At 42.8% G+C, this 27,993-nt stretch overlaps 1 protein-coding gene across 1 annotated transcript in view; it reads right to left on the bottom strand.

The window, feature by feature from the left end:
• TRPM6 (transient receptor potential cation channel subfamily M member 6) overlaps positions 1-17,286 on the bottom strand; it is a 93,661-nt gene extending 76,375 nt beyond the window's left edge. Inside the window, exons 1-3 of the mRNA XM_075020815.1 lie at positions 17,095-17,286; positions 3,702-3,781; positions 2,831-2,869 (exon numbers count right to left, since the gene is read on the bottom strand). Of these exons, the coding sequence (XP_074876916.1) occupies positions 2,831-2,869; positions 3,702-3,781; positions 17,095-17,286 (311 nt within the window). The remainder of the gene's footprint in view (positions 1-2,830; positions 2,870-3,701; positions 3,782-17,094) is intronic.
• Between the last annotated feature and the right edge of the window lie 10,707 nt (positions 17,287-27,993).

The following is a 27,993-nucleotide window of genomic DNA, read 5'->3' as shown; positions in this document are numbered from 1 at the left end:
ACTCTGACAACCAGGCCCCTAAAGAGGCCAAAGTCTGCCCTCCAGACATCCAAGGTAGCAGTTCTGCTGACCCCCCTCCTTACTTCTCCAAGAATTGAAAATCTTATAATTTTGTGACTACTAGGCCCAAGACAGCCTCCAACCATCACATCACACACAATTCCTTCTCTCTTCACAAACAACAGGTCCAGTGGGGTGCCTTCCCTAGTTGGCTCACTCACCCACTGTATCGGGGAGTTATGTCTACACACTCCAGGAACCTCCTAGACTGTTCCCTCTTTGCTGCATTGTATTTCCAGCAGACATCTGGTAAGTTGAAGTCTCCCATGAAAACAAGGGCTAGCAATCATGAAACTTCTCCTGGCTGCTTATAGAATATTTTGTCTGCCTCTTCATCCTGGTTGGGTTGTCTATAACAGACTCCCACCACATTATCTGCCCTGTTGGCCTTCCCCCTGATTCTTAGCCATAAACACTCAACCCTATTGTCACCATCATTAAGCTCTAGACAATAAAAACACTCCCTAACATACAGGGCTACCCCCCCACCCCCTCCTTCCTTGCCTATCCCTTCTGAGGAGTTTATAGCCATCCATTGCAGCACTCCAGTTGTGCAAGTCAACCCACCGTGTTTCCATGATGGCAACTATATCATAGTTTTCCTGCTGCACAATGCCTTCCAGCTCCTACTGTTTGTTGCCCATGCTGAGTGCATTGGTGTAGATGCACTTCAGTTGGGCTACTGATCCAGCCACCTTTTTATGGGTAGAAGCCCTAATTCCTATGTGATGACTTTCAGGCACTTCCATGGTTTCTAACACATCAGTAACCCTTGTGTCTTTGCTGCTGCATGGATCTCCATCCCCTACCTCCACTGAGATGGCAGACCAAAGGATCTCACTAGCACACTGTTCCTCAAACACTAGCTTGCCGCCCCCAGGTTTATCTCTAGTGAGCCTTGTTTTATCCTTTCCCCTCTTCAAATTTAGTTTAAAGCTCTTTCAATGAGCCCTGCTAACTCCTGTGCAAAGATCCTTTTCCCCTTTTAAGACAGGTGTACCCTGTCTGCTGCCAGCAGGCCTGGTGTTGTGTAGACTGATGCATTATCAAAAACCCCCAAATTCTGCCATTGACACCAGGCTCTTCCTGTTTCTTCCTCATCATTCCCTGCAACTGGAAGGATAGAGAACACTGCTTGTGCTCCTGATCCCTTAACCAGTCGTCCCAATGCCCTGAAGTCTCTCTTGATTGCCCTTGGACTTCTTGTTGCAACTCCATTGCTGCCTACTTGAAAAATCCATAATGGATAATAATCTGAGGGCCGTGCCATGGTAGGAAGTTTTCTCTTCACATCTTTAACCCAGGCCCCAGGGATGCAGCAGACTTCCCTATGAAGTAGGTCTGATCTGCTTATTGGGCCTTCTGTTCCCTTCAGAAGGGAGTCTCCTATGACAATGACCCATCTTTTTTTCTTTACGGAAGTGGTTTTGACACAGGGCATAGGCCGAGTTAACCTTGGTAACACTTCCATGCTAGATGAACCATTGTCCTCATTATTGTTCGCTTCCACTTGCAGAGCCTTGTACCTATTATGCAAGGGCACCTGGGAAGGTGGGGTAGTCACAGAAGAACACGCCTGCTGCGCCAGGCAGGAACTTGTCGCCATTGCCCTCTATCCCTTAAGTCACTGTGTTCAGCCAGGCAGAGAGAGGACAGGGAATCCTCCGTATCATGCATCCTGTCTGCCTGTTGGGCATGTTTCAGGGAAGGTAGGGTGCGATCCCAAGTAGTCTGTCTCTCTCTTGCACTCCCTGATACTCCTCAACCTACTCACCTACTCGGGGAGCTCTGTCACCAAGCGGAGGCGTTCCTCTCCCTGGGCACACCTCCCACAGCGGTGCTCACTGCCGCTGTCCCGTCCTGGCATGACGGCAGGGCACAGCCCGCAGCCTGGCACCTGGCTGGCAGCGTGTGCCCACCCGAGCTCTGTCTGGGCAGCTGCATCAGCTGGGGCAGGTGCAGAGCTTAGGGAGGCCATGGCTTTCTGTGGGGTGGATAACATTGCTCCCTGGGCAAGCTGGCAGAGCTTCAGTGCCCTTCCTGCATGCCCTGCCACGCCAACTGCCTCGCTGCGCCACACCGTGCCCCTGCCATCACGCCACGGCCTCTTTGCCCAGCCTGGTCCCTGTTGCTCCCCAGGAGCTTCTTTTATAGGTGTGGGGGCTTGGCCACCAATGCTCCTTGCCCTGCACAGGTCCATCAGACACTGTGGCACAAGCTGCGGGCTCCTGGCGGTTCTCTTGGCTCCCCAGAGGTTCCCCCGGTTCGGGAAACCCCCCCCCGCCCCGGCACAATGGTGGAGCCCTCCACTGCAGATCCTGCCGGCACCAGAGCTGCTCGCCTGGACAACTGAGTGCTAGTTTTGGTTACACCATGTTCTTCTCCCTTTATTTTGTTCTTCCTCTTTCCATAATTCTTACTGTTCTCCATGGCTTTCATCTCACTCTCCTTCATATTACCCAGGATATAGCTGGAATTGTCTCCCATATAAAGCCATATTTCTGCCTTTCATTCCTCAGGAGAAGATTAAGACAAACTCATCTACACAAGGTATTTGGATAAAATTTTCTATTGCAAATAAATTAAGGTTATCATACAATTTGTTTTACCCAGGTTTATGCTAAACATTCACCAGCACAGCCCCAGAAATGCTGCTCTGACGATACAAGAGGAAGAATATTTTTGTTGTCATTAGTTCCTTGACTAGGAATGCCTATCACTAACTTTAGGCCATTATAAAAATCATAGACACCTATTTATGCACTCCTACCTGATTAAATTCTGGCACACCTGGCATCCTGCAGGACACCTGTGATAAAAGATGGATAATTAATGCACGCTTGTATAAAAGAAAACTTCCGTAATGGTATTCAGAAAGTAGCAACTCACTTGTGAAAAAATTCTCATCAACAGCATTAAAGGCTGTAATCTTCTGCACTCACCCCTGGAAGACATACTGGGTAACTTCAGTGATTTGTTTGGTGTTTCGCATTTCAGACTGTATATCAAATCTGCATTTCATAGATGAGCTATTTATCTTATCTACTGTACGCTATCTGTGTGTTCAAAACAATATGATCAAAATTACAAGTTTACATCCTCCGAATGTGATCTCACTGAGTTTATTTAGGCAACACCATCCACTAGATACACAAACTGGAATGCCAATTTATGTCTGCATTCTCAAGTCCTAAAACACAGGTTGAGGATTTGATTTTCCTTACTCTTCACACTCTACACCAGCCTGAACAGAAACCTCTTTCTCAGAAGACTGTGATCAGCAGCAGGCATTATTCTGAGGAAGGGAGAAAGTGGTGGTATAGGATCAAGAACTCCTGTGCAGCAGTAACTCCGTGTAACTCAATCTCACAATTGGATGCCATACCGCAGTTTTAGTTATTGGACTGAGAGCAACACATCTAAGAAGCCTAGGAAGGTCAATTATTGCCAATTTCTAATTCAGACGAACAGCCTCATTTAAAGTGTACTGGTGACAGTATCTATGAAGACCCATAAACACCAGCAATCACCAACTGGGATATTGCAAAACTGCAAAGAATTTCATCCAAGTTACACACAATGCCCATAAAAAATTATTCTTTCTAAACATAACAGAAAGAAAGTGAAATTCATTGTTTTACCTGTGAGGATCTTTTGAACTGGGAATGATGTGTACACATTCTCTTTTACTGAAGACCTCTTCGATCCAAGATTTGGGGGACTGAAAAGACATTTCAAATGTAATTGTATTGCTGAACTTAAGAACATATAGCCAAAATATGTGCTATAACATCTACATGACTGTATATGCATAACACATAACTCAGAATGATTCCCATCACAATGTTAGATGAAACCAAAGACTATAACCTGAAGTTACAGCTCTGAACAGTCCTAGCCCTTCACCCCCAAGTTTTACACTGCCCCACAAAAAGACCAATATTAAAATTTTCCCACCCCTCACTAATAAACATGAAAATTATTTAGAGGATCTGTCAAAAACATATACAATAAATGAAGTGGTAAGGATGAATCAGAACTGCTTAAAGGACTGCACTTTCCTTCTGCCAGAAGACTAGCAAATGGCAATCTTACTAAAGCTCTAAGTGTCAAAAAAGGCAAGATATTCTTTTTATCTGAAAGAGATGGTTGATTCCTTCTTTTACTATTTTTCACAGAGTTAAGAATAGATTCATCCTGGTTATATGTCTGCTGAACTAGGACTACTGCGAAATGCAAGAGCAGGGGCCAAAGACTAGACCTAGCACTTAGTGTGCATGTCAGGTGGGTTTTTCCCACTGGCCTCCTGGGACGCTGTGAAAACTGTCTCCATGAAGCCTGTTGCAGCCGAGTAAACTGAACAGTCACTATGGTACACAGGTTTTTTGCAAAGAATCTCACTGGGACTCTTCAAACCTCTTTCTCTTCAGGTCTGTCAGGATCAAATTCCCTGAAAGGAAGGATGGGGTTTGTGTGCTGAAATCTGAAATCTCTGGGACTGAATTTAGTAAACTGGAAGTAAAGGCGCTTTTTTTGTTGTCAAAGGGAACTAGCCCCACAATGAAACATGTGATAGTCAGGTATTTTATCATGAAGCGCAAATGCAATTATACCTGTCATCATTGTCTCATTGTTTCTCATGTTCATCTTGCTCTCTGTCTATCTGTTACATAGACAGCAAGCTGTCTAGGACAGGGCACAGTGGACATACAAAGCAAACAGTAACCAAATAATAAACATTGACTCCTTATTCACTCCTCATATTTAAAAAATTATTGATCCTCTGCAAAATGTCTACCTTCTAAAACTACTTATGGTAAGTATTTGTCTCCATACTTGTTTGTAAAATTGGTCTTTCGTACAATGACTTAGAAAATAATTCAGTTCACAAGAATGCCAGTAATTCAACTTATTAAGAGTACTGCTGGGAGCATTTTATGGATGGAGTTCAGCAATAATTCTTATCAAAGAGAATACGTCTCTTTTATCTCCTGAATGGAATTATGATTCTTAATAAAGCAGACCTGTTTGAGGTTTTTTTACTTCAGCTTCACATCCCTAAATATCCCACATAATCTCCCAGCTAGTCATGCAGTTATGGAGGGCCACAAGCTACCTGAGTGAACTATTGGCTTGTCTGCAGTTGAGGACCCAGCTTCCACCAAGACTAATGGGAGTCCTACCTTTGGTTTTAATGTACTCTGAAACAGGCCCCCACTGACAAAGATGAAAGAGATCATTAAAAAGCAGTTTGCTGCTATCGGTGTGCATGTGTATTTTTCCAGGAGTAACTAATTGAATTGTGTCTGGCTGAGCTTCAATGAAGGAGTAACAGTGTGGAAGATCCTCAGGGCTGGACAGAGCATAGGCACGCAAGAAAATTAATTATCTTAGAAAGAAAGCTACTGAAGACAAAGTACAAAAATTAAATCCAGAGAAAAACCTTGGAAACAGTGAAGCAAATTTCATTACCTGAGGGCAGGCACACACTGCTTTCAAAAACCTTTTGGTAGTATTCTTCTTAGTAATTAGTATTGTTTCATGCTTCCTCAATCACTTTATTCTAGTTGTTTGGGCTACCAAGAAAACAATGAAGTGCTTCTAATACTACAATACCCTGGGACTCTGATTCTTCTGAAACCCATTACTATTTCTGGTAACTGGTTTTCAATCAGAACTAGGCAACAAATTTTTTTTTTATGTTATGGGATGACTTGGATAAGAATGAACTTTACCAAACTTTTCATTAACAGGAAAGAGTGAGACAGAAAAGCCAAGAGGTTGACAAGTCTTACAGCATTTGCTGAGGCAACATGCTCAGCCTTGTGAGAGAAGAACAACATCCAACTGCTGTCACTTTAATTTAGTAAGAGCACTAGCAGTTCAAAGTAATTTTGAGCAAGCTGTTGGCATCGCACGTCTCAGGTAGCTTCCTTTGAGCTACTTTACCTCCAGCATGACACATTCTGGAAATCAAGCGTTATCTGGGTATCTTTCCAGGTGTGAAGGCCAGCATTGGAGATATACAGCCCAGCATAACAGGGAAGCATTGCATCAGCCTAGGCACCACCAGCAAAACATGCTGCCAGCTGAGCAAGGCACTGGCACTCAGCTAATCCACATGTGAATACACTTGAAAAGGGGTGTCAAAGAATTTTTTTATCTCTAAAGCTTAGTGTTCCTCATCCTAAAGTTACATGACACAAGACAAAATATAAATCAATAATTTTAAAGGGAGGAGAGGTCATCTGCTACACAACAGCTGTTTGCTGTGATTATCTCAAATCAAAATATAACTTGCAGTCGTCAGTGATGGCAATACACTGTGTGAGTTGAAGTTACAACATCTAATATGGGAGATGAAAAGGCTTCTTCTCTACTGTCAACTTTTTGAACATCTAAACTGTCTTCTAAAAAACATACCTTTTTTTAAAAAAAAATCTCTTTTTTTTTAGATTTTGGAGGGTGCTTGGGCGTTAAGACAAAAATATCAATGCTTAAAATTCTGGATGTTTCGTGTATCCTTTTTCAATTTAGTCCAAAAACACCTATGTTTGTCTGCAATTGAGGCAGGAAGGGCAACAACTAACACACTCTACAGCTGCTCAGGCCACTCTAGTCACAATGGGTTGGGTTCAAGGTCCAACAAAGCCAATGGGAAAAAACTCCTACAGCTTTGGATCACATGCCATGAATCTAACCTTGCTACTAAAGTGGTCATTGACAAAATTCCCATTTATTTCAGATGAACAAGACCGCTATGAAATTTACTTGATCTTTGAATCTCAAAGCACCAAGGATGCACCTTACCCAGTGCACAGAGATTCCACTAGCACTGCACTCACATCAGGTAACTCCAGGATTCTCAGTAAATTGGACTGAAAACAACATTTCAAAATCCAATTGATATAATACTGGGAGTTTTCAGCCTGATCTCCAAAGAAACATAGTACCTACCTGTACAGTTATTTCAAGATTAAACTTTGCTTATTTACATAAAGCATTTGTCAGAGTGTTTCCTGTACTGCACTCTTTCACCTCCTTGCTTCCTGTAATTTTTACGTTTTAAAAAGCAGTACTTAGATAGCATTTCATCTGTATATGATCCTGACGAAGGCTGTACCTTTAGCATTTGTTTTCATCTCAAGTGATAAACATGTGAATATAGCAAAAAACATTGTTTGCAAAGTCCACCATTTTTTGTTTAATGAAGTTCCTGAACAGATGGTACTACTTAAAAAATAAATATATATTGAAATTCCAATCAACCATAGGAAAAAAATAAAGTACAAGACTGTATCACTGTATTTCATCTTACGAAGCACAAATCTCAAAACTGAAACCCTGTGAAATGCAACACATTTACCATTATTCTTAATTTTATGTAAGGTGAAATCTTCACTTAGTACATAAAATTTACACCATAACAATAACATTCATTTCTTAATCTAAGGCTTTACTTAGGTTTCTAAGCTAATTGTATAACCAGGAAAAGGGTTTTAAACCTTCATGCTTTTTGACTTGAGGGCTGGGCAAGTACAAATGAAAAGAGGAGACTTCTGAACTGCTATTTGTTTGCTCTTGATTCCTATCTTCATAAAAGACCTCTGTAACATGTATATCTCCTCTCATAAAACTCTGGCTAACATTTCAAAACTGTCATAATTTAATTAAACTTCAACAACAAATTAAAATTTCTCCCATCACTACAGTGAGGTACATACACCTCAGCCAGCATGAACCCGTATCCTTTCTACCACCAAACCCAAAAGGAAACAAAAATACACCTACATGTTACTTCTTACTGGCAAATTTCTGTTCTGATATACAGAAGACCTGGAGCCAAGTTTATATTGCAGTTTTCCTTCCAATTTCCTTCCAGAAAGTCCTGAGACCTGTGTTTGGGAGTTTTGCCTTCTCATTTCTCGCCAGTCTGAGGATTAGGATTGCTGCTTATACTTCCCTGCCACGGAAGAGGCTTTGGAGATTTCTAGACTGATTTAGTCAATGGGGTGGCAAGAGTTTGGCTCTGAAATTTAAGGCACATGAGTAGTTTTTAGAAAATTGCTTTTAATCACTTCTCCAATATCTTTAATGTCTGAGATCCTTGCATAATATGGTATTAAAGGGACACTGTCAGGTCAAATTTGGTTAAATGTAAGTAATGTTCAAAAAATTAAGGTTTCCAGAGGTAAAGAGAGAGATCAGAGCATAAAATTTAGAGGAACACCTGCACCACTCATTTCTTTCAAATACTTGCTTATGGGAAGTGAGAGTAGACGAAACCTAAAAATCCAGCCCAGCAGGGAAGTATCTGTCCTCCAAAATCCAGGGGTGCCATCAGCGATGCAAGTGACCATGCCACCATCCCGCCAGGGTCACGGAGTAGGTACGCAGAGCTTGGCTCACCAGTCTCAGAGGATGGGGCGACGTAGCCCTGAGATCACCTGCTGTACTGGTAGCCCCACTGATTCCACCACCCACCCATCCAGTGAAAACGGGTGAATGCTTCCACTTCTGCTGCTGCTTTCTTCTGCCCCAGCCCATCCCACCCCATCCCCCCGCACCCCCCCACCCTCCCACCCCACCCCCACCCCCCGTAAACGACTTGCCAGAGTCAAAGCCTGTAGGTGCACTGCACCAATTAAACACTGATAAGTAGGGGCTAATGTGCATTTGTCCTGCTCAGAATTAGATTTACTAAACTAAGATCTGCAAGAAACATTCAGCCCCCTCAAGACCAGACAATAAGCACTGTTCATTGGTGGAGTACCAAACTCCGGAAAACTAGGTTACACTGCCAATACTACATGACAAATTTTTAGTACCATTAGCTGTACTTATGTTCCCTTTGGGGTGAAAGGCACGGATACACACATTTTCTAATGAAACAGCATGCTGCTCCAGACACTGTTCAATTCCCTGCAAAAGGAAATTAAGAGGCACACACCTCTGTGTCAGAATAACTTCATCCATTATTGAAATATAACCATTTATTGGACAAAGCAGGATCAACTGCCTTTAATGACACATTGTAGATACAGACAGGGGCAGATAATGAGAAATCATATAATGACTAGCCAGTTTAAGTAACAGGTTAGTTCATTTAGGCAAAGTACAGTTTTGCTGGAAACTAGCCAGAACAATCAAGTTCTAAGTCGCTTACTGAAACCACAAAAAATTCGTGCTGGTAACAGAGAGCAATAATTTCTATCTTGTGTCTTAGCCAAAACACTACTTCAAGAGCTGAAAACTGCTGCCAAGCACCATGCCGCAGCTCTGTACACACTGTGTGTATAGTGAATCCACTACACACAACCACTTTTCTATGTCACCTCTCAAGAATTTGGGTTTTCCTAAAGACCTTAACTATTAGAGTCAATATTTCTGCATTGCTGAGCAGGTTTGGCAGAATCTTAGCAAAAACCCCAGTATAGGTACACATCATATAATATAACTCTTTTTTCCAGTGAGGAAATTATTTGTTACCCTCAAAATGCTTAGATGAAAGCAAATACTCATTAAATAGCAACAGATAATCCTGGGGCTAATACATTTGCCTCACAACTCCAGTATACTTATACAGTACCTGTAAAGAACCTGTACTGCTGATGGCAAGAAATAGAAATACCCAAAAGATCCAAAACTGATTTTCAGTGCCTGGGAAGGAGGGAGACACCATTTTCAGGTGAAAGCATATCTGTGAGAAGTCAGTGTAGCGTAGTGTGTGACCCACCCTTATTCAAGTACACAATGAGGGGAAGGAAAGAAGAACTTCCCCTTACTACAGCTACTGCAAAAATCCAGCCTCTGTGTTCAGCACAGCGTCCTAAAATATCTTAAACCCTTTTAAAAATTAACTACACATAGAGCAAGTCACTTGCAAGAACATTAGATACCTGAAATGCAGCCAGAGTTCTCGTAAGCTAACACTCAAGACTATTTCACAAGAGCTCAGCCTGTAAGCACATTGGTATCTGTTGAACCCTTACCCCTGGAAACATTTCCTGAGCCATAAAAGCTAAGGTGGACTTGCAGGTATCATCATTTTACGCATAATAATTCTTAAGTGAAAAACAGGACTTCAGCAGTATTTCTGCATCCCAGGGCAACTGTAAATTACTGCCAGCATTAAAGAGATTTCCAACTTAACAGGCTGTCTTGCATAAGCTTTTCAGGGCAGGAACTTTCTGGTTCAGCATCCATTACATGCATGCTTACAGTATGAAGTAATGTAACAACTGATTGTAACAAAGAACACCACTTTGGATCCACATAGGGTAGAAGTGCATTGTAAAACTCCAGGGTCATGTGCAATAAAATATGAACCCAATGTGAGGTTTTCAACAAACTCTCAGGTCTTCTAGAATTTCCCTGTGTTCAGGCTACCCTGTCAGAGGACAACAGCCTGGCTTTGTAACACAGATGCAAATAGCAGTGGGGTCATGACAACAAAATGCAGGAAATCCTAAATACAAAACTCTTACCTTGTCCAAGAAGCTCCAGCTTGACCCCTGGAGCACAGAGCTAGACAACAGATGGAAAGCTTAGCCCATTCTGAAAGACTAGGCCTTTAATTAATTTATTACTTTTTACTTTTTAAGTTTATTAACTAATCTATTAAGCCTTTCTGCTATCCCTGAACATGTAATGTTTTGGAAAAACACATCAAACAGCACTGCCCCAAGGGCACAGCCAGCCCAGGGTGGAGGCGCTCATGGAGGGACCCCTGGTTTGCAGCTGTAGGCTCTGAGCAGACTCTTCTGCACAGACCATGGCACTGGACTAGAGGGGGAAGGCCACAGAGGCCCTCACCTTAACATTTCTGCCAACAGCCCAGACTTTTGCAAATGAGCTCTACACAAGAAATCTCAAATCACATTTATTTTCCTCAGACCTATCCTTGAAACAGGCCCCCAAAGCATTGCTAAAAATCCTATCTTGGCATTAGACATCTGCGAATTACTTAAGAACAGGTTTCCTGGTCTATTCCCCACTGGAATAGTCTCTGTGGCATGAAACATAATTTGGCCTTCCACCTAAAATAGGCCACTCCAAAACCCACTACTCCAGAAGCACAGCAACTGTTGAGAAAGTTTGGATCTGGCTGTTTCATAACTGTGGTCCATACATGCAATGAAAAAATCTGTGCTTAAACCTGATGGCAGCTACCTTGTAATAAGGTGACATTTATCTTACATTGTCAGCATTAAAATACAATATAATACTGTGTATCTTCTGCTCTTATAAAGCCAATTCAATGATCAGCATAAAATGTGGATTATTGAACAAGCTAGTCATACATAAAGATACAGAGAGACATCTAAAGATTTTAATTGATGGAAAACAGTCTGAATAGCAGAATAAATTATAAAAGACACACAAAACTTGTGGCAAACAAGAACAGGCACCAGTAATGGAGCAAGAAATGGCAAATTAATCCAAACTATATTTGCAAATCATGACAAATCCTTAAATATAAGAATGGCCTTATTTTACTGTGTGTCTTTCAGAGACAAAAGTTGCCTATCTTCCTTAATGAACACTCCTGCCTGTCTCACACACAGTATTTTGGAAGCCATTAGTACCATTCATATCCCAAGGAAAATGAAGCATTTGGTCTTCTTTTATTATATTAACTAATGCAAAATAATCAGAAAATCCCACAAATTCAAGGCAAGTTACATATCCCCTTTGAAATTATCATGTTGTAAGTCAATTTAAAGAAGTGAAAATCCAGGTAGCCATAAGAAAATGATGTTTCAGATGTGTTATTCAGAGGGTCAATACAATGCTTCAAGTCTTGCTCAGATTTCCACTTTGGGATCAATGGAAGCCAGTGCTTCTTCTTTGTTTAGCACTAGGTGTTAGCAAAGAGCTAATCAACTTGCTATTTTTGAAACTGGGTCTCACCTACCTGGCACTGAGCAATCACAGAAGTCAACCACCTGCTGCTATTACAAACGCATTCCTCCATCAAAGGATTCAAAATTATACAGCATAAAGCTCTTCCCAAACCAGGAGGAGGAAGATAAGAAACTTATCTGCTGGTAAATTTCAGAGCCTTCTTTTGTTTGTCTTATATTTTCACAACACAGGTATTAATACTGACTAAAGAGGTGACCCTCTGAAGACAGGATATATCTAAAGTATCTAAAGTGGAAAACAAACGTAGTTAGCAAAATTCAGCTGGCCAAAGCATGAAGGGCCCCAGTACCTCACAACTTGATAGCAATCTGTATTAAACTGTAATACTATGAAGATTAAAGGATGTGAGCAACCCACACATGACTGTTCACTGTCACTCCTGTCAGCATTGCTCTTTTTGCTCCATTGCTTGTCTCACACAGTAGTAAAATCTTCATGGGTTTGACAGCTGTGTACAGCAGCCCTCCCACACGCTGCAAGACAGGCAGACTGCTACAGGACTGAAATACCATTTTCCAAAGAGAGAGAGAGAGCACAGCTCAGATGATTTCTGAGGAGGCTGAAGGTATGGTCCCACATCTGCTGTGGCTCACCACTCTCCCCGGCTCTGCCTACCCCACCACCTTGCACAAAAAAACCCCTTTCCTTTGTGTGCTGTCTTGCTTTTAAATGTAAGTCACACCGTTAACCCACCGAATGCTGCAGACCCACAAACAGCTGCCTCGACCCAGCTGGAAGAAGAGCCGGCCATGGCCTGTGAGCAGCTGCCTGGGTCTGCGGGGATGGAAACATCCTCCTGCCCCTTTGCCACAGAGGCCATCTGAACACACTCTCGGGCTCTCCACTGGGTCCTCCCATGCCTTCGGCCTCGTGTGCCAAGACACATTCTGCAATGCCAGCCTTATCACCTGGTTTGTTGCACTGGAGTTTACAACAGCAGACAAAGGGATCCCCAAAGGCTTGGGCTTCCCCAGGGCCAGGCAGCGAGGAGCAGCTGCGGTTGCTGTTTATGCCGGGCTGCACAGGTCGACCTGGCAGCCACCGCCATTGGCCTTCCTGCACCAAGCCGGGCTGCAACTCCTGGCCCCCACCACGCCAGGCTGCTCTCCCAGGCACACTACCCTGCCACCTAAAAGGCCTCTGCTCCATCCTGCTGCCAACTCCTCTTCCCTGGGTGGCAGTCCCAAAGCCCACCCAGCCTCCTGGGAGCACTCCCTGCTCACCAAGCTGCCTGGCTGCATCTGTGTTTGGACAGTCTGGTGAGCTGCACCGGCACAAGGGGTGAGGGAAGGGCCAGAGCAGGGGCAAGGAGGGTGCTGCAAGAAGCAAGGACAGGGCGAGCTTGCTGAGGGCTGAGGATGAATGGCACCGCTACCCAGCCTTTCCAAAACACTGGCAAGCCAGCAGGCAGAGGGACAGATGTATTTTGTAAGCACTTGGGATGTTCTAATAGAACCTCCTCTACCCCTGTTTGGGGGTTAAATTGCGCTAATATAATGTAACCAAATGCAGTAGTTCATAGCAGTAGGACTGTGATCAAACCTGGGATCGTCCCACCCCAGCCAGGCTGGTAAAAAATTTATATCCACAGTCCGACCTCGGCAGTGCAGCCTAACCTGACTGACGCTACAGACTACCAAGCCTTTACAGATGTGACCAAGTCCCTCCTCACCTCTGTGTAATCCCTACCACTATATGGCAGCTAGGAAACCCCTTTTATAATGAAAACATGTTATCTCTTGACACCACGGGGCTGGCACCAAGGTGCAGCCATGGCTGTTTACCAAGTTCCAGACCATTACACCTGAAACCACCAAAGGTCGGGAGAAGAGTGTTTGCCCTGTCACAGTTCCTGTACAGAGTTTCATCATTATGACAACGCTGAAGAGGGCACAACTCAATTCTCATCACTGAGACTTAATAATTAGGAAAAAGCAAGAGCACCCATTTCATTAGCAACCCAAGGATATTTGATTTGGAAACAGTGACAACAAGATATCACACCACCAACAGGTTTTAAAAAACCCTTTTTTTTTATTTGCATTCATCAACATGCAGCACAACAGCATCCAGCTTCTGTCCCTGTGAAAAGGACAGCAAGAAACGCCCAAACCTGTTTTTAGATGCCTCCTTCTGTTCCCATATGACAGACAGAGGGAACTGGACAACTCCGAACAGTGCGTACCAGCAATGGCACTTGGGCAGAGATGCAAAGCAACACCAGCCCTAAGGAAAGGATGAAGACAAGTGCTTAATAAATCCTGCCTTTCTTAAGGCTTAAGCACTTTACTTAGAGCTACACCCCCTCAACAGGGCACGAAAAGGTGTGACCAGTTTCAAAAACTAAGGTAAAATGTTAGAGATGAGGACGTAAAGCAAAAGAACTGGTAATTCAAAGCACACAGAGCGGATCACAAGGGTTCACCTAGTATGCATGTTACACAGACATACGTTTACGTATTGCAAGAATCAGAGAAGCTTTACACAACAGTTGCTAGAGCCAGTCTGAAAATAACACTGAGGGAAAATCAAAACTTGCTAAATCATGGCCACCTCAGCTTTCCGTTGTGCTGTGAGCTGCCTGAAGAGTCTTGAACTCATTAGTACAGTTCCCCAAAAAAGCGGATTACCCAGCTTGGACCTACCACCTCCCCAGATAGCACCCAAAAACCTATAGATCAGCTTGCTGGGGGACACCTGTGGGGGGACCCACCTTTTCAGCTGACATGATGCTACTGAGTGAAAAATAAATTTAAGATTAACTGAGCCATGAAAAGGCAGGATGAAGCAGTGACTTATTCAGGAAAAGAAGCAGGAAGAGTATTGCACATAGTTCACGTAGATTTTCCTCCTGGGCAGGTTTTGTTCAGCTTCGGCAGATGTAACCAGATCAGATCCATGCTGATGGACACTGTAAACAGAGTACAGCAGTCCAGCATGGTCTGTGCCCATCCTATTTGTAACGCCAGTCATGGTCAGAGTTGTGCCGATAGCAAAAAGAAGGGAGTGACTTCCTCTTCTTAGCGCTGCAGCCTTCCCCTGACACGCTATCTTGTACTGCAACCCCACTTTAAAGACAATATTATAAATAAGGACAGTTCTGACACCATGACCATTAAAACCTGTTTTCTATTATCTCTGGGCACCTCCCACTGTGGTTATGCAGATGGGGACAAGAAGTCCTTGGGATGACAGAGGAGTGATATGCTGCAGCTGCCCGGACACGATGTACAAAAAGTTTCACTGGTCCCAGAGGGCCCTACGCTTTTATGTGCCAACAACGTTTTTGAAAACTGGGACCTAGGCAAATAAATCATTTAGATGCTTTTGAAGACATTACCTGCAGCCCAGAATGGAGTACTGTGCACACTGCAAAATTGCATGCATGCATGGACAGACAGATGTTTACTAAGACCTCATTTTCCTTTACGAGCTGTAGAAATTTTAAACTCACCTACCTTCTGCTCTTTTAAAACTACTACGTGACTTTTTGCCTTCCACTTAGGTGGTCACAAATGGGAGCAGGAGGTGGGGGGGAAGAGGTAACAATTATCTTACCTGCTCCCTGTCCCTACAGTGTTTAAAAAAAAAAAAAAAAAGTGAAGGTGGAGCTCAGAGAGAACTGTCTTTCTCTGGTACAGTTCTGTGTGATTCTTATGTTTTCTTCCTGATACTGGTTTCTTCCAGGGACAGCATACTTCAGCACATTCACTATTGGGTAATTTCTGTGCCCCTGACCTTGTAACAGCCAAGAAAGCTTCAGCAGTTGTCCCTTATCAAGCCACAAAACGATTAAGGAAAACTTAGGTCCAAACATAACCTAACCTGTTTGCTGCTCATTGTGTTTTTTAATAATACTATATAAGCCTGTTACTACTTTAAATAAGGTTGTTATGGTATAATATAAACTTATCAAAGAAAAGTCTGTAAACTGATTTCACAACTTCAGAGCATATTTTTCACTAAAAAACCCAATGATGATGCTTCTTTAAACTCATTTCAGCTTTGTATCAGTACGAGCTTATTCTTGGACATAACACTGCAATTGCCCTGGGAAGTCGAAAATACACTAAACCTCTAAAAACCGTCAACTTCATTTTGGTACCAAGAAAAGGATTTTGTGGTTCACAACTTAAAACACTAGCGTTTTTTTTCTTAGTGTACAAGCAGATACTGGCCATTTTGAAAATCATATTCATAAACCAAAATACTCACAAAGCATATTCCTCTGCAAACATGTTTCTCACATCAGCAAGTATTTCAGAAATGGATACATTAGATATGTTGCTACAGCATGATCTGTGTGAAATAGCACCCCGCCTCACAATTTTATCTGTAGTAGCAGAGGTGCGTTCTTAAAAGCCCAACATCCGAACGACAAGTTCTGTCTTTAAATTTTTTTAAAACGGCTTCAGTCAGCATCGCGGTAAAAAGAGGTGAAAATTTACTAGAGCCAGAGGCATTTCTCCCACAAGTGACGCCTAACCGTCGTAGCCTTCGTGGCATTCAAGCAGCGCTACCACAAAAACACCGTGCAACGTCCCGCTTGCAGCGCGGGCAATCGTTTTTGCTGGAAGCCTTTCACGGCTGCTAGAATACAAGCAGATGTGCGCGGCGTAAGATCACTCGGGTCCACATCTGCAGAAGCACGGGGTGGGGAATCGGCACGGACACCGGGACACCCCATGACTGGCAAAACAGCCCCCTGTAGCCCGAGGTCGTCCCTTTGCCATCAGCCCAACAGATCCGTTCCCTCCCCCGGTCGCCGGGACTGTCAGATGAAGTCTGATGCCGTTTACCGATGCGCCCGAACGCCACTCACGAGGCGGCGAGTGCAAGGCACGCCACCGGAGAAAGAAGAGCTTTTAGCTCGACGCCGTGCTCCTCCCGCCCCTGCCCGCTGCCTCCGGACGGGCCTCCCTCTCTCTCAAAGGCCGAGGGGACTTCGGCCCGGGGGAGGACGAAGGGGACCGATCGGCCCCTAACGGCTCCTGCTCCCCCGGCAGCCGCCCGCTGCGCGGCGGGGCGCTCGCCAGCCCGGCCCCGGCCGCGGAGCAGCGAGACCCCCGGCCGCGCCGCCCGCCCGCCGCCCGCCCCCGCCTGCACCGCCCTCACCTGCGGGGCCGCGGGTTCGCGGCTGCCCCGCCGGGCTCCGGGCGGGGGGGGCCGCCGCCGCCGGTCCTCCGCCGCCGCGCAGCGCTCGCGGGGCGGGGGCCGCCAGCCGCCCCCCCGCCAGTCACGGCCGCCGCGGCAGACGGAGCCCAGCTGCGAGAAGAGCAGGTCCCGCCACGCCGCCATGCCCGCCGCCGCCGGTGATCCTTGTCCCGCGGCGGCGGCCAGGAGGGCGGGCGGCGCCTCGGCGGGGCGCGGCGGCTCCCGGGGCGCCGTCCTTGACCCCCGGCGTTTTAGGCAGCGACCCGCGTGGTTCTTCGCCCCCCGCCCCCCCGGTGCTGGAAGGCGCAGGCTGCCGCGAGGCAGCAGGCGCCGCTCTCCTGCGTGGGACAGCCGAGTGCCGGCGCTGCCTCCGCTGCGGCTCCCCCGGGGAGCCCCGAAAGCCGGGCCGGGCGCCCGCTCCGCGGCCCCCCGCCGACACGCTGCCCGCCCCCCGGGCCCAGCGGCGCTTTGCTTCCACCCTGCCAAGTTCTTCATCGCGTCGAGAAACCGGATCGCAGGTATCCCAAACGCGGGATACGGGTTTTGGCTCGGGTTTGCCCGCACCTCGGCCGCCCCTCTAACGCCTGAGTTTTTTCCCTGGTCGTTTCTTAGGGTGTTGTGAAAATAGATTCATGGTAGAGGTAAAGCTTACAGCACTCATGATAAACCTAACGGGAAGGACCAACAGGAAACCGAAGACTCTCTCTTGAATTACGAGGACTTGAATCCCATGTAATCAACACGTTACTGGAAAGCGAAAGGTGAAAGAGTAGTTGGATTACAGGTCATGACGATGAACAACTCAACCGGTCTACGAGAAAACCGGTATGTGACCAGTGTGTGTGTTAATTAAAATCTTTATAAAGTGACGAAATTTGGATATAAACCCAAATTTCCGAATACTCGGGGTCTTGATCCTCCTATTCTTCTTCACATACCTTTTGTACCACCTTTTCCACACTGACAAAGAAAACTCAGAGGAGGAACCTCAACACCCCTTCAGCAGTTATCACTGTCTCCAGCAGGACTGGAGCCCTTGAATGCGCTGAGGACCACAGCATTCAAACCAAAACAAGCACCTGCCACAATTATAGCCAGTTGTACCTAGTGTGGACTAACATCGCAGGCATACGCCATTCTCCCTTTATTCTGAGTTTCTTTTTGTTTCCAGTTTTGTGTACTTCCTCCACCTTGTCTCTCAAACCTCACTTTTCTTTCAATCTCCATTTTCTTTTGTCCCAAACTTACCCTCTTCCTATAATCAATCCCAACCTCCCATTCTTTGCTTTCTCTGCTCTGCCCTCTCACCCGCTTTTTGCCTACTGTTCCTTTTATTTTGTTGGTTTCAGTTGTGCCACTGTATTGACTGTGAGCTCCAATGCCCGCCTGCCTCCGGATTTTCTCTGTATTTCCCATCCACTTACTCTTTCTAGACGTTTCTCCCATTTTCTGGTCTCTCCATTTCTAATTTTCCTGCCCAGCCAAGTCTCATCTTCCTCCATGCTGCCCAGCTTTCCCTCCTCCTCCTCCTTCTACTCCTCCTCCTCCTCTTCCTCCTCCTCCTTCTCCTCCCCTACACGAGAGCCCTGCCTTTGGACCACGCTGTCTCAGTGCAGGAGCCAGGGAGCAGAACCTCTGAGAGCACTAGGAAGAAGATACTCCCTCTGTCAGGTCAAGCACCCAAGCTCAGCAGCACCCCAAAAACTAGAGCAGAAAAGCCTGCTCAGCCCTGGGGCATGCCCCAGGGCCTTCTGAAACACTAGCTGTTAAACTTAGCAGTGGTTCCACATAAACTATTCTTTCAAAGACAAGGAAGAGAAGAAACCTTTTTCCAGCCCCCTGCCAAACATGTTTCTGCTTCTTATACTGCATCTTTTTGTCTTTAGACTACTTACATTGCACTTCTTACACAGTAGGCCTTAAAAAGCATTACAGCTTCCAATAACAGAATGCACTGCTTGAAATTTTAGCAGGTGATGAACAGCATGTTCATTCTTTTCTTAGCTACACCTTCTAAGATATTAAATTATTTTCAATTAAATTTTCTCAAGTCACCCTGAGTCAGCACAGAAACTTTCAGCTCAATTTGCTAGTTTCACCAGTGTTTATAAATGAAATAAATAAGTGTTTTAATAGGAGATATCAGTCACTGTTACCAGGCCCACTCTTCATATGAATCTGAACCCTGTAAGACACCTGAAACACAAGTACCCCAGCACATGCAGACGCTCTGGACTTTGACTGGGACATAGCTAGATGTACATATTCCTCTGACTGCAAGAATTTTCTTAATTCCAAATTTCTGCCATTGCTTTCTAAGTTGTGCATCTTCTTTCAGACATGAGAAATTCTCAGTCTTCCCTGGAATCAAGACTTGCCATTTGTAATCTAATACAAAGACCTGAAAATCTGCTCTCAAAAGCCCTACAAACCAATTGTCATGCTGCAAATTCTCCAGCACTTCACTGATATAAAAACACATGTGGTACGTTTTATAACAGACATTTCAGTAGTTCAAAGTCCACATAACTATCATGTACTCTTTAGTGTGTTATCTCTAGAAATCAGAACTGTTGAGATGTATTCTCCTGCACTCCTACTGCAGAATATCGATCGTATTTCTACAGACTTACCTTAAGATCAGCACTATCTTGCTTATCCATCCTTTATGCTTCTTTTTGCTTAAGTCCTATATTCCCAGTGTCTAAGCTGTCACTTCAACAGCAGTGCAGCCAGCTCAATTCTTGGATGCCCATTAGGAACAATGCGTCACACCTCTTGCTTTTCATGTCCTAAGTAAGTGAAATGCAGACATGTCAAAGTATGACTGCATTAATTCATGCACAACCTTCCGTTGTTTTCAAAGTCCAAAAATCTCCTACCAAAAAGCAATCTTAAAGGAGGATAATACGCTTAACAGAAACTTTTACCGAAACAGGAATGGCTTTGTTTCTGTTGTTTCCATGGGGTGCCTGTAAAGGCGTAAGCATCCAGATACCCACTCTGTTCACTATGTTCTGTTAGATCATACCTCCTATCCAGCAAGTATATTAAAATGTTTTTTCCATCAACTGTGTTTAATCAGGCAGGATCTACTAAAGGTGTGTCCAGATTTTGGAATGAAAAAGCCAAAACTAATCTACATCTTATGCACTAATCTGCTTTAGAGGGAACTCCCAGTCTCATTGTTTCATCATCTCCAAACATGCTGAAGACACTGAGTTTCATGACTACAAACTTTTACCTTTGCCTTAATGCCCTAACAGGTCTTGAAGAACTGATGAAGCAGCAAAGAGAGGAGGAAGGAATGAAACTGGTAAAGACTGCTTCTAGATTTCTCCCCCTGTCCCGTATCATCAACAAATCAGCCTGCCCCTAGGCTTATTTATCTTCCAACATAAATAAAGTCATCTCATAAGTTAGTCCAACACCTAAGGCTGGCAGCAGATACATTGAACACAGACTCATCAGATGACAACTGTTTCTGCTACTGCTTTAGCATGCTGCAGAAAGGCACTGTGGCAGATTATTTTTCTTTATAGCACAAAACTTAAATCTTGTTTTACCATGCAGATTCTGGACTACAACAGAACAGAATCTTCTGCCTTGGTCTTCCCCTGCAACTTACAGTGTGTAGAAGCAACCTCCTGGAGTGAGCTTAAGTCATGCTTTATTGCTTATTTCACAGTATGTGAATATGCAATGATTATTCCAGGTCCGATTCTAGTAAATCTTCCTCCTGCTGCCCACTGCACACTGATATTAGATATAGGTCTGCCAATAAATGCTTTTTCAAGAAGGAGAACATTATTTCCCTCATCACAAATAAACTGATTTTTCGATTAAAGTTGAGGATGCCAGAACCCAGGCAGGCATATAAGTGTCCATCAGCTACTGGTTCACATGATAGATGTGCTTCAACAGGAGGCAAGAATGAGGACAGTCTTGAGTATTGACTTATAGACAGTCAGGATGCCATGTGTTCTTTTGGTGTTTTTTAATCAGATCATTCAGTGGCTGCAACAAGTAGTTACATGGCTCAAAATCCTTCAAGATAGTTCAGACATTGTATTTGCATGAAGAATTATTCAAAGTCAACAGGACTGTCTACAGAATTTATTCTATGAGAAAATTGGCTTTTAAAAAGTTTTGATTAGGGTTTGTATGTTGCCAGGAATGTAGTGGGGTAGGTTTTGTCAACTTGATGGTCACAGTCACAAATATCCTATCATCAATTCTCCCGAAATGCACTCTGTAAATAACTTTGAAGTCAGTGCAGACCCAAAGAACAAAATGTGACAGGGTCTTGTTACAGTCATGAATAGTTTCTGTGCTTCTAGTGATAGTCCCATGGAAACCAGCATACTGCTTCCTAAGGCAGGACATCACAGTCCAAAATTGAGAAATAACATTTCAAATGGTGTCATTGGTCTTTGTTACTCAATTTTCTTAATAGAGGTAGGAAAATGAGTGAAGAAGGCCTAAGACAACTCAGTATAGGAGCGTGTTTGGCAGCTTTAAGATGTAGTAGTCTCCATCTCTTGAGAATAAGAGAATAAACCCTTCACAGGTGGAGAAGCACAATGTACTTTTGTAGGGTAACAGTCATGGAGACAAACACAAGGAAGATGCAGGATTGAAGGATAACCACTTGAGCTGCTGTTCTTACCTCAATATTAGATGATTCCTCAGATGGCATGTGTAGCTAAACAGTAACACCTGAAAAATTTTCTGAGTTTCTGAGGAGCCTTTCTAGAGCATTAACACAATCCCTGCTTCTAAGAATAAGAAGCCTTAAGGGTTTTGCAGAATAGCCTCATGGAACACTGCCTCTCTTCAGTTTGCTCTGTCGTTCCTTGCATCCCTCAGACTAACAGACTTTTCAAATGTGTCATCTTTTGGAGTACTCCTAGATGAGAACTCTGACTTGTCAGCTCTCTGGCCTGGGTCAAGTGACAGGCATCTGGATTCTTCAGTGAGACTTTCTCCAGATGTGACCCCAGAGCTTTCAAATCCTCATTTTAAAACAATTTTCAAAATCTGTTCTTTTCCACCTTTTTTTTTTCATACCAGTTATGATATATCTTTCTCACAGGCACTATACAGGAGGTGGAATTGGGAGGGTGGAGGTTTGTGTTACTATCCACACTCAAAGACATGCCAAAGCAAATGCTTCAAGCTTCAGAGGAAAGTAGACAAACAAAAAACTTCCTGCTTGAGACTGAAAAAAAAAAGAACTTTATCCACATGACCTCTTTATTTTGAACTAACCTAAACCGGTTTGCCTCAAAATTAAGGGTTAAACAGCAAGGAATGTACTGGGAGCACCATGTTTCACAAAGGAAGAAGGATGTCTGTCCTTTAGTGACCCATGGCTGGAGGCAAGAGGAAAACCTGAAGACACTTATTAGGGTGTCATTCAGGTACACTGAGCACACATGGTCTCAGAGTGGAATATGTCTGTGCAGAAGCCTTAAAGCAAAGCCAGACTATCCAGTGTAAGAAGATGGGCTGATTCATGGAGAATACTATTGTCCCAGGACAGTCTTCCAAAGGCTGTGGGCAGCTGCAGGTACATCCATGCTCACATGACACTGTGCCGTTAAGATGCAATTGCTGACTGCTCTGCAGGCAAGTCCCTAACACTTGGCTGTTGGGTTTCACAGGCTGTCCTAGCAACTGTGGGGTTTGGGCAAGGGCTCTCCATGAGGTCCAGCCTCATAGCATGGCCATGACGCAAGAGGCAAGCGACCACATGGATTCACCCTATGAGCGGCATCTGGTCTGCAGGGCATTGCTCTGACCGCTCCCCACTGAAAGCTGCGGGCAGTCAACTGCAGGCAGAAGTCCCATGTAAAAATACTGAGGGGCTAGTGCCAGCTAGGCAGGGCACAGTTATGATCAGTACTGCTTTCAGGCGGTGTTCTGAGGAGCTATCACATGCTACATGATAGAAATACGCCATACCATGAACCTTCAAACTGATTAACTTCACTGTTTGTTGCCAGCTGCTCAAGTTTTGCATTTAGGTACCTAGATTTCTAAGAGGAAAGCAAGGTAAATTTAAGCTTATTTCCATTCAGCAAATTAAGAAGTTTATTTTGGACTTCTCCTCTGCGCCAATCATCCCTTTCTAAAACAACATTCTTCTGCTATGACCCAGTGTCTTATCCTTTACATAATTTTTATACCAATGTGTTTGCTAACTGCTACATTGTGTTTTTAAATGGTAGTTTTTAACATCACAGAAATCAGTACTGGCAACTGAAATCATTCTCTTAAATAGTTACCTCATATGAAAACACCTTATGTATTTTTTCTTTCTGAGGAAAAACTGACCAGCCTAGGAGAGGTTTGGCTGCATTTTTGGTTCCAAGTGGTGTGACTGATTTTTTTTAAAAAATATATTACATGATCAGATAGACTTTTTTTTTTTTTTTAAGAAAACATACTAAAAATACTGTTAATTGTTTCCTTGACTACTTGAGACTTAAGATAAAAACCCAAGGACCTGTTCTTGTAAATGCTAACAGTTACTGCTCACTATTGTGAGCTGTCCTGAAAGCACAAATCTTCCTACAGCATGAGTACACTGCATTTTAAGAACTGTAAGTCAGAATACTACATCTCAAAAAATCAAATTCCACTACTCTAACCTGTAGTAAAATAGCACAACTGAAATAGAGAGACCTTCAAAATCATATCTTTAAAAGGCAAAGTGTTTCTAATTTTCCTTACTGAAAAAGAAAATCTAACAATGTGCTTTTATCATTCTCTTAAGTCAATGATAAGACACTGGTAAATGCCATACAATGTGGTCTAAGGAATTTGAGTAAGAGTGTTTTGATTGCTGAACTCATTATTGAAATGACTGGTCTTCATAAATTAGCAATTCTGGCCTCACAATAATTCAAGACCACCCGAACAAAGATAAAACTGAAAACCCAAAATGATTTGAGATTGGAGTAGTTAGCACTGACAAATCCAGGATATTCACAGATAAACTGCACAACATAAACAGGGGAGAAAGGAATGCATTGAAATGTGGGTACCAGAATCTGTCTTACAGCTCAAAATAATGAGAAATAAAGATAATGGAGAGCCTATTCTACCCTTTATGCTACTTGCTGGCATAAAAACAAGTAGGCAAGTAGGCACTCTCAGTACCTATTTGTTCAACTCAAAGGGACTCCACTGACCAAGCTGTATCCTTAAAGCACTTTGGGCATATATGCATTGCATGCATGGACTCTAAGAAAAAAAAAAAAACAACAACCATATTGGACATCAAAACCATCACTATTTCTCCTTGAAACCTTGCCATGTCATAGAAATTAAGGCATTTTGATATTTACACTCCAGGCTTGATATTACTATTATAATAGTTGTCCACAGTATGAACATTTTTTGCTTGTTAGCCATACCTTTCCCTCTCACATCACACTCTATTTCACGATAACATTTTACAATTGTTTTTATGGCTTCAATTTAAACAATGAAAAGCTGTCTTTGGTGTCTCTGTATTTGCACACTACACACTTAGAAATACAGAGTCTGAAGCAGCTTTTCATCTTTTCAATCACAGGCTTCTCCAATTCCTAAAAGGTAGAAGTAGAAAAACTATTATGGGATACATAGATGCAACATTTTGTGATTATTCGATAAAAAACCATTGCAGTTTACAACTCACAATCATGAAACCATAGGATTTTGGTAGCTTACTTTATGCCAAAGTAGTTCTTATATAGTAATTGTTTTTTATGGAATCAGAAGAAAATTAGTTTAAAATGCCAGCAAGTAAAATAAAATTAAAGCAAATTTCATATTCTACAAGTTGAAGCATCAAAAGGAAATAACCACTACATAGCATCAGGCTTCAGAGAGGAACACCTGACACTTAGGATAGATCCAATGGAATTAATTATTGCATGTTCCAATTTAATTAGAAGAGCACTGTGCCTGCTCAAATGAAGGACATTACAAAATTCACCTGTGCAAGAGAACAGTGAATAGATGTGGCTCATTTCCATTCACAGCTCTGCATGAAAAAACTTTCCTCTGGCTTACACTTCACTGAAGATATTACAATACTATTTTTGTTTACTTTTCTCAATCTCTACTTGGTAAGTCACTTATTTAATCATATTCCAATCCAAACATGAAGCCCGGGTATTCATACAAGAAAAGTGGAAAAAAATGTAATGTTTAGCCAGTCCATATCCCTTCTTTAAAAAATTCACTATTATAAAAGAACACAAAACAAAACCAGGAAAACTACCACCCACCACAATCATTCTTAAAAGCAAAATAAAATTACAAACAAAAACTGACTTTGCCTCCATCCTCCTTTCACAATTTTTTCCCCTGGGAATGGTAACATATCAGTAATAAGAAAACTATTTTTTCCTTCACTAGTGAAAGAGTTATGATCTGTATGGCTTTAAAAGAAGAAAGAACAATGAATGTTAAGTCCTTAGAAGTGACTAAGAAATCATGAATGCTATTTTTTTGACCAAGAGCATTTAAAACATATTTGTTAATAACTGAGTTCACTTACAAATTAAATATAATTAAAATGCTTGCTGCATCAATATAAAATTCTCTAATAAAGTTTCAAATAGGAATTTAAAAAATCCAACCTTTTAGTAAGACTTGAAAAACCCCATTTGAAATTTCCTCATACATTTCAAATATATAGTTACCTACATACCAAAATTTAAGCACTACTTCATGAGTTAGTTTCTTATGAATTAGCACTTACCTTTTTCTTCCTCATATTTAACGAGTACATTTCAAGTAGCCTTCAGCCACCGACTGAAGTTTCCATCCAACACACAGATGAAGCTTGCTTTTGAGTTCTAACTAATGGAAACAGTGCTAACAAGTAGTGACAAAAAACTCCCAAGTGTTGATAGCTTTTTTTTTTTTTTGGGGGGGGGGGAGAACAGGAGATGAAACAATTCTTGACAAAGTATTTTTATTCCAATTATGCTGAAGACCTTGTGTCACTTTATAATCAGGAACTTGTGACTAGACCTGCCTTTATTTATGTATCACAGTAAGGAAATGATTAACATTCATGATGTCACTGCTTGAATTTTCAGTAGCGGTTCAGAATAAAAGCATACCCAAAACTTTTTCCAGATTCACTGTAGTTTACTGTGTATGTGTATTGCCACCTAGGGAGTCAAGGTTATAACTGTAAGCATGGAAATAATTAAGCCAGCCCAAGCATACTAGCTATTTTGAAATGCTTCTTTGAACATAAGCTTTAATATACCAAGCAATGAGTCTGTGCAGTGTATTTGATGCAGCCGTCATCAGATGCTTTCACAAAAATACACAAGAATTCCCCACAATGAATCTGCTGTAACCAGAAATTGCTGCCAAATGCTGGACAGCAATAATCTTTGGTGCCACCTGGAAACATATACTTGCACTGTCTTATTTTCTACACAGAGGATCCTGTGGATTTTCAAACTACCCATATACATAAGCGTGTTGTACTTCTTTAATCTCCATTAAATTCTTGGCCTTGTCAACAGGAAAAAACATCAAGCAGTAACTGTCAAAACACTGAGAAACCTAAGATTTACTGTTGATCACGATATTTAAACTATTGTAAATGTTGCTGTGCTGAAGATGGAGCCAATGCTGAAAATATTACTTCATGTCATTGCTCTGCTGGCCAACTATGCACTCATTTGCTACGCTACTTCATCATCATCGCCTATCTTCCATTCCCCACTTTCTTCTTTTTTTCTTTCTTTCTGCCACAGTCTAGTTATGCAAGACATGGTCATCAGTGCAGCCTGTTTTTCATAGTAGTTCTTCACTTTCCTGATTTGGACTGAGCTTTAAGCTTCTCCTGGAGGCTCATCTACCTTGGGAACCATAAATACAGTACAGGCCTTCAATAAACACAAATGAGTCCATGAAAAGCAGGCCTTATGTTTAGAATGAGACAGAAAATTTACAACAACAGGCAAGCTGGTAATACTACTTTGCTGTTTAAATCTGCTCTGAAACATGTTTAACTCCAGCATTTCATTTCTCTTCAGTATGCCCATACCCTTACTGTGCTACTTCCATATGCAACACCTGTATCAACCCGGGTAGTATCCAGATGATCTCTGTGGTTACACTGTACATTTTCTTACTCTTGTGACAGTGGTTCTTCCCTTTGAAGAGGAACATTTTAGAGAAAAGCAAACTCCCAGTTACCTAGAGAGAATATAAACAATTTTTTTCTCAAAGTTTAAGAACACATCAAATTAAGATCATCGGTTGCTAGGTATTATGCTACTCCTGAGACGTCTTAGAATTTGTGCTGACATTTTGTTATTTCAAAAGAACATTTTTTTCTGACTGGGTATGAATGCACATGCAAATTAAAACATCTGAAGTTTGCTTACTGTTTATGTACAGCCCTTGAATAAGAGCGCTCTAGAAATACGGAGTTGGAAGCCAAGACCAGTGTTGTGGTAGCCCACTGTGACACATGGTATCTGGAGACACCAGACACTAAGCAGTGACATATCTTGATCACACCTTTTGACAGCTCTTGTTTATGTAATCTATCATCACTCCCCCTTACCTTGCCCAGCCTTTTGTGTAACTCAAACTCTCAGACTCATTTAAAAAAGTTTTCCAAGGCTTTTAAATTTGCCTCTATTTGCAAACAGATGAATGGAAAAAATTAATCAGTTCAGCAAATGCTCTGAAAGTAGCCGCGACATTCCAGCCCGTAACCCAGAGCCCATGACTGGAACAAGCCAAGAAGCAAGTGCTTGCCTACAGCGTAATTGCAAATAAAGTAAACATATGGCCTACAACACAGTGCAAGCTTCA

Source organism: Buteo buteo, chromosome Z (genome assembly GCF_964188355.1).
Source record: "Buteo buteo chromosome Z, bButBut1.hap1.1, whole genome shotgun sequence".
Classification (NCBI taxonomy): Eukaryota; Metazoa; Chordata; class Aves; order Accipitriformes; family Accipitridae; genus Buteo; species Buteo buteo.
The sequence above is the reverse complement of the archived record's forward strand: the minus strand, read 5'-3'. Positions and strand labels throughout refer to the sequence as shown.